At 40.9% G+C, this 6,407-nt stretch overlaps 1 protein-coding gene across 1 annotated transcript in view; it reads right to left on the reverse strand.

Annotated features, from left to right (window-relative positions):
- Window positions 1–2,489: 2,489 nt before the first annotated feature.
- PIGR (polymeric immunoglobulin receptor) overlaps window positions 2,490–6,407 on the reverse strand; it is a 20,755-nt gene continuing 16,837 nt past the window's right edge. The window contains exons 9-11 of the mRNA XM_015427674.1: window positions 4,567–4,695; window positions 3,268–3,320; window positions 2,490–2,582 (exon numbers count right to left, since the gene is read on the reverse strand). Coding sequence (XP_015283160.1) covers window positions 2,490–2,582; window positions 3,268–3,320; window positions 4,567–4,695 — 275 coding nt within the window. The remainder of the gene's footprint in view (window positions 2,583–3,267; window positions 3,321–4,566; window positions 4,696–6,407) is intronic.

Here is a 6,407-nt window from a genome sequence, read left to right on the forward strand (position 1 = left end):
CCCTATCTCAAGCAGCCAGGACTCTGCAACAACTCACAACTCACCCACACACTCCCCTCTCAGCTAAATCACCTCAGCTGAAAGTAAAAAACAAAACAAAACCCACTCACCCATCTACCAGCTCTATCTCCTGCTCCTTCTCAGAGCTGAGCTGGGTCAGCTCTGCTTCTGGCAAAAGTCTACTGCCCAACTTTTTCATTCAGTAATCCCAAGTTCTAATATCTTGAAGAAAAGAGGGGGAACTCCTCTCTTCACTTTCTCCACAACTTAAAGAATTGTTTAATTCTATATCATAAACCCTTTTAGACATTTTCCCCCTGAACTGAAAAGTTCCAAACGTGTTACGAAGGTGCTTGATTATTCTGATTGCCCTTTTCTGCTCCTTCTCCAGCTCTATGACATGGTTTTTGAAGAGGCATGATCAGAAATATATACATTATTCCAAAGGCAGCTGCACCATAAAGTATTATGATAGTAACAATTAATTTTTAATCCCTTTCCGAAGAAATCTAGCATAGAATTTGCTCTTTTCATTGCTGCTACACATTAGGTATACATTTTCATTGAGCCATCCACTTTAACCTAAAGTTGTCTTTCCTGATCAATCATTACCAGTTCAGATGGTGCTACTGTACATGAAAACTTGAGGGGGGGGTCCACTTTTTTTTTTACCCAATATGTATCACTTCACATTTATTTAAACTGAGCTTCATTTGCACTGTGCTGCCCACTTATCCAATTTGGAGAAATCCTTTTAAAACTCTTTACAATACACTTGGATTTTGTCCATCCTGAATAGTTTGGTACCATCTACAAAATTTGCCACTTCATTGCTCATCCTGAATCTAGATCAATTCCGAACAAATGGCACCAGTCCTAACACAGCTCCCTGGAAAACCCCACTGCTAGTTGTTATCCATTGCATGAACTGTGAATTTACTGCTTCTTTCTGCTTCCTGTTGTGTAATCAGTTACTAACTCATGAGGAAACCTGTTCTCTTACTCCATGTCTGTTAAGAGGCCTTCTAGTTAGGGGACTCTGTCCTAATCTTTTTGAACTTTCAAGTGTATTAGCTCTCTGTCTACCACATCATCTTGACCCCATGCTTGTTAACACTGTCAAAGAACTCCAGAGGATTGGTGGGGAAGCCTGACCTAAGCTACCAGCAGTTTTGTAAGGGGATTTGTATTTGTCAAATGATGCCACTGCTTGGTGTTTTCACATGAAGTTACAGATGTTAAGAAATCCTGAATCAGCAGTTCTCTCACACACAGAGACAGAAGATCAGATCATTCTGTGCTCTCTCTTACATCATATCTGGTTTGGTGAGTGAGCATCATCAAATTCCCCCCCCCCAAGTTTGTCTGCAAGGCTGGTGTGCTGCCTATAGAAAATGTGGGGAAGTAGAATGATCATCACCCCTAGATGCTTTTGGAAAGCTACACGTTTACAAGCTCTTCATATTTCCAAGGATATTCCAGTTTTTCATAAGCCCTTTTAAGTCTGCCAGCCTTAAACCACACAACACAGTAGAATGTGGTTGCAGTAGTGCTGCTTGGCAATAGGTTTCTTTCTGAAAATTGTAAAGAAAGTGAAGACTGCCACACTATGTTTGTGTATATTAATCACAATTTATTAGTCAAAAAATCATTATAATCAAACACATTGCAAAAATTAATATGTAAATGATAGAAAGAAGTCTACAGTAGTCTATAAAGTCACCGATCCCAAAAGAATATAAAGTAGTGCATCAGGCTTATTTTGGGGGAGTTTTTAAAAAAGTTTTTTCCCCCATTGGTAAACACATTTATTTGATAATACACTCCAAGGCTGCACCAGGAGTTGGACTGTGGAAATCCTTGATCAGGTTCAAATCCTTGATCAACCATGACACACCACAAATGACCTTGGCATAGCCATGATCCATATACATAGGGTTGTTATGAGGATGGAACAGGATAACCTTATGCTATCCTGAGGTACTTGAAAGAAAGAGGAAAACAGATAAGAGTAAAGTAGTTTCCATATATGCTTAATTAACTATTTCTTTGCTTTAGTGAAAAAAATAATCCGTTTATCAAACTCTATTCTCATTAAGACTCCTGTATTAAAGCTGTTCATTTATAGACTGTCATAACCCAAACTAAACTTTTCCAGTTATAGTGATGTCACTGAATTAACTGAATTAATGGAATTGGTTTAAAATGTGTCAGCATTTCATGATTATAATAACTTACAGGATTTTCTTACAAATTTTTATCATTTGATTTAGATTTGTTTGAAAATAAGCTCTTTAATCTTAAAGCAATATTTCAACATCAGAAGTCTTATTATTTAATTAATGATAGAATTGTTATATGAAAATATTAGGCATTCTCAAAGCTCATTGATTTTTTTTGTTTTCAATCATTCCCATATGTTTGGAAGTGCCATTCAATTCATTCCCATATGTTTGGAAGTGCCCATGACTGGGTTGCTTTTCAGTTCCTTAGGTTTTATTGTTGCTGGGAGCTTGAGCAGAAATGGACTCTGAATTAAGCAGAAAGGTGCTATATGCCATCTCAGCTTCCTCTTTAGAACCCTAAAAGAATGAACAGAAATCCCAGTTAGAAGTGTACATTCATATTAATTTCAGATCCAGATTTTGGGGAGGCTACTAGTTCTTACTGTATCCTTACTGGTTTAAAACTCTGTTTCTTTTCTTTCAGATTTCAGCATTTGGGACAATTTCTTTTCATTCTCTGCTAATTTCCCACCAGAGGCAGCAGGAGGAGTGGGCAGGGAGGGAATGAAAGCTGACTCTAGCAAACAACTGTTGATTAGCTTCTCTCTCCCCTTTAAATTTTAAAGAGCCAGAGGACAGGTCCGCCCCGAGATTATAATGGCCCTCTAAAATTTAAAGGGAAGAGATGTGCTAACTAACAGCTGATAGTCAGGTAGACCTGGTCTCTGGAGGCCAGGACTACTTCCCATGTCCTTCCCCCATGGCCCTTTAAATTTTAAAAATGAAAGGACCAAACTGAGCCAAGACTCCCCTGGCCACCATAATCCCCACTAGCAGTCCAAGGCCAGGTCTACCTCTCATAAAATTAATGATCAGTAAACCTAGCAGAGGTGCACTACTTAACAAGGAGTTGAGAAGAAAAAGGTAATGTATAAGAAGTGCCAGAAGGTATTAAGGAGAACTTTGTTATGCATGTTCTGTAGCTTTGATTACGTATTGCGTTCCTGCTTCCCTTTTTAACTAATCTATAGTTTGTTCTTACTCTTTTTGTTGTCTTCGGTGCTTCTTTGGGACTCCCAGTGGTAATTACATATTCTGTAAAGAATGAGATGTTAAGGGCTTTAGCTTTAAAAGAATGAAATATTCCATTTGTTCATCAAGTCTTACACAGGACCACAAAATTTAATTTATTAAACTTTTGCTGAGGAACCATTCCAATTCACAGTAACTATCTGTTGCTGCTTCCATACATTTAAAGAGGAGGTTAATCTGCAAAGATCAACAGGTGATGATGCTTCTCAATTCTATGGAAAACTACACCTACAGATTTCTACTGTGTCAGCAGACCCAGCTGCTCTTAAAGCCTAGGATTTACCAGGACTGGATTCACACATTGCTGGATATTGCACTATGGTTTCCCTGTAGTAACCATTCATAAGTATTTTTTCCTGGTTCTAAATAGTGGGTTCCATGGATGAGCAGGCTTGAGTCCAGTGATCAGCTCAACTTTATTTGTGATTTCAGCAAGAGCAAGACAAGACCCCAGAGCCTCAGCTCTGTTAAATAGCATGTAATTGCCACACCCAAACACACCCACTCCCAATTATAGGTTATTTACACAATATTACTACTTGATTGGTTACTTCCAGAGTCCTGGTAGGCTATTATTCTTGTGCTCCAAGCTCAGCCAGTCTCTGGTGTGACATATCTGGAATGGTTCAGTCCCAATACATAACACCAATACATAACAAGACAATCCAGTTGTGAATGACTGCTACTGTGTAGTGCTAGTACAATATCCAGCATTGTATGAGGCAGCCCCAGGATTGTTTTTTTTTCTGAATAGCTGATAGCCCTATTCAGTGGGTAGTCACCCTACTCATAGTGTATTCTTCCAAAATCTCAAGTCATACAAAAGGCAATGGCTGTTTTTCATTTTATCACTATAAAAGCTGTTATGCCTCCATTATACTTTATCACTCATAGCCCCTCACTTGGGTGAGTCTGTCAAACATACTGAGGTGCAGAATAGGGATGCCAGGATTCCTGCTATAGCAGGAGGTTTCCTGAGATTCCCTACTGCCTACCTGCTCCTCAGGCACCAATGGGAGAAAATGGGGGTGGGGGGAGAATGAAATGCATGTTGGCATAGAGTTTTTGTGAAATGCTAGAGTGTCTCCATGTCACTTCCTGTTTTTATCAGAGGTGACACACAAACACCAGTGCCATGCCAGTGCACCAGGCCCATCCCCAATTCCTCCCAGGGGTTTGGCACTTCAGCTTGGCATCCACAGTCCAGGAACTGAAACAAATTTTATACATAGTGTTTAAAAGATATTACCGTTCATCTCCCCTAGTTGGGTCTCATGAGATTCTTCCATGCATGAATTGTCCTTTGCTCCATACTGGCTTGCATTCTCAAAGTCTGTCATGCTGATATTTGTCCTGTAGCTGGCAACTGAGACTCGATCTATTTGAGAGAAACGTTCAGTAAAGAAAGCTTCCCCTCCCCACCTAATTACCATATTCAAATACATTCTGTAATCATGGTAACTTTTCTGAAATTCTAGGATGTAGGCTAAATATATTATACAAACCAGACAAATAAAGAAGATAAAAACTGAAAAGTGATATTTAAAATGAAAGGAACATTTCAGAAAGAATGGGGAAGTATAATAGAAAGATAGGCACAAACTATACAAACTGTTGGAGTGTTCTGGTGGTATATACAAACTGTTTTAGGAGGATGTGCTAAAAGAAGGGCATTTCCTGCCAGGAGAGGATGCACTGAGCAAAGGAGGCTCCTTCACCTTCTCCTCCTTTGATTGGAGTTTGGTTAGTTGTCACTAAAGAGGGAATCAAATACTTGGGGCATCAGATTAAGGAAGAGCCAGTTTGGTGTAGTGGTTAGGAGCACAGACTCTAATCTGGGAGAAGTGGGTTTGATTCCCCATTCCTCCACATGCAGCTGCTGGTATGACCTTGGGTCAGTCATAAATTCTTTCAGAGCTGTTCTCTCAAGGGCAGTGCTCAAGAGAGCTCTCTCAGCCCCACCTACCTCAGAGGGTGTCTGTTGTGAGGAAGGGAAAGGAGATTGTAAACTGCTCTGAGACTCCTTCAGGTAGTAAAGGTTAGGATATAAATCCAATCTTTTCTTATTTCTTCCCTTCCACAGGCAACCCTTATTTCTTCCCTTCCACAGGCAACCCTTACCAACTCAGGCTTCTCCTCATCCACTTTCAGGCTGCTAGGCCTGAAACAGACCTATGTAGCTGTGCAGGTGCTTCAGCTGACAAGAATCTGGGTCTTCCAGACCTCACCACAGAAGCTGGCTGCTAAAGAAAGCTCCTTTAAACAGCTGACCCATGCTTTTGTTTGTTTGTTTATTTGTTTGTTTAAACCCCTGCTTTCTCCTCCCCAGGAAAGCAACCAATGATCAGAAACAGCTGAACCTGCTCCTGCAGCTCAGCAGTTTAAAGGGGCTTTCTTGGAAAGCACTGGCAAACTGTGCCACCTGGCTCAGCTGTTTAAGGGGGCTTTCTTGGGCAGCTAGCCCCAGGGGCTGGCTACCCAAAAAAACCCCTTTAAACAGCTAAGCCAGGTGGAACAGGCTGCCCCACAACTCAGCTGTTTCCAGTTTAAACTGCTGAACCATGGGGCTTCTGCTGCTCATTTGTTTAGATTGGAAATAAGCTGAGCCATGGCGCAGCCTGCTCCCATGGCTCAGCTGTTTAGAGCCCCAAACAACTGAGCTGTTTCGGGCATGAACCTCACCAACCTGGTTTGGTTCTTATGCAAGCTGACTGGGTTCATGGGATTCGTGGTTAGTTCATAGTTCACCCACCAACCACAAACTGAACCACATTTTTGTGGTTCTTGCCCATCCCTAATCAGAACCATTGCTACCTATTCTTCAGAGTGAGCTGTAAGACAAGAGAGAAAGCATGCAAGCCCCCAATTTTGGGTTGTACCAACGGAAGTATAGTGTCCAGATCAAACAAAGTGATGGTACCACTTTACTCTGCTCTGGTTGGACCTCACCTATAGTATTGTGTTCAGTTTTGGGAACTACAATTTAAGAAGGATATAGACAAGCTGGAACATGTCCAGAGGAGAGCAACAAAGATGGTGAGAGGTCTGGAGACCAAGTCCTATGAGGAAAGGTTGAAGGAGCTGGGTATG

This window comes from Gekko japonicus, unplaced genomic scaffold (assembly GCF_001447785.1).
Source record: "Gekko japonicus isolate JY-2015 unplaced genomic scaffold, Gekko_japonicus_V1.1 scaffold413, whole genome shotgun sequence".
In the NCBI taxonomy this organism is placed as follows: domain Eukaryota; kingdom Metazoa; phylum Chordata; class Lepidosauria; order Squamata; family Gekkonidae; genus Gekko; species Gekko japonicus.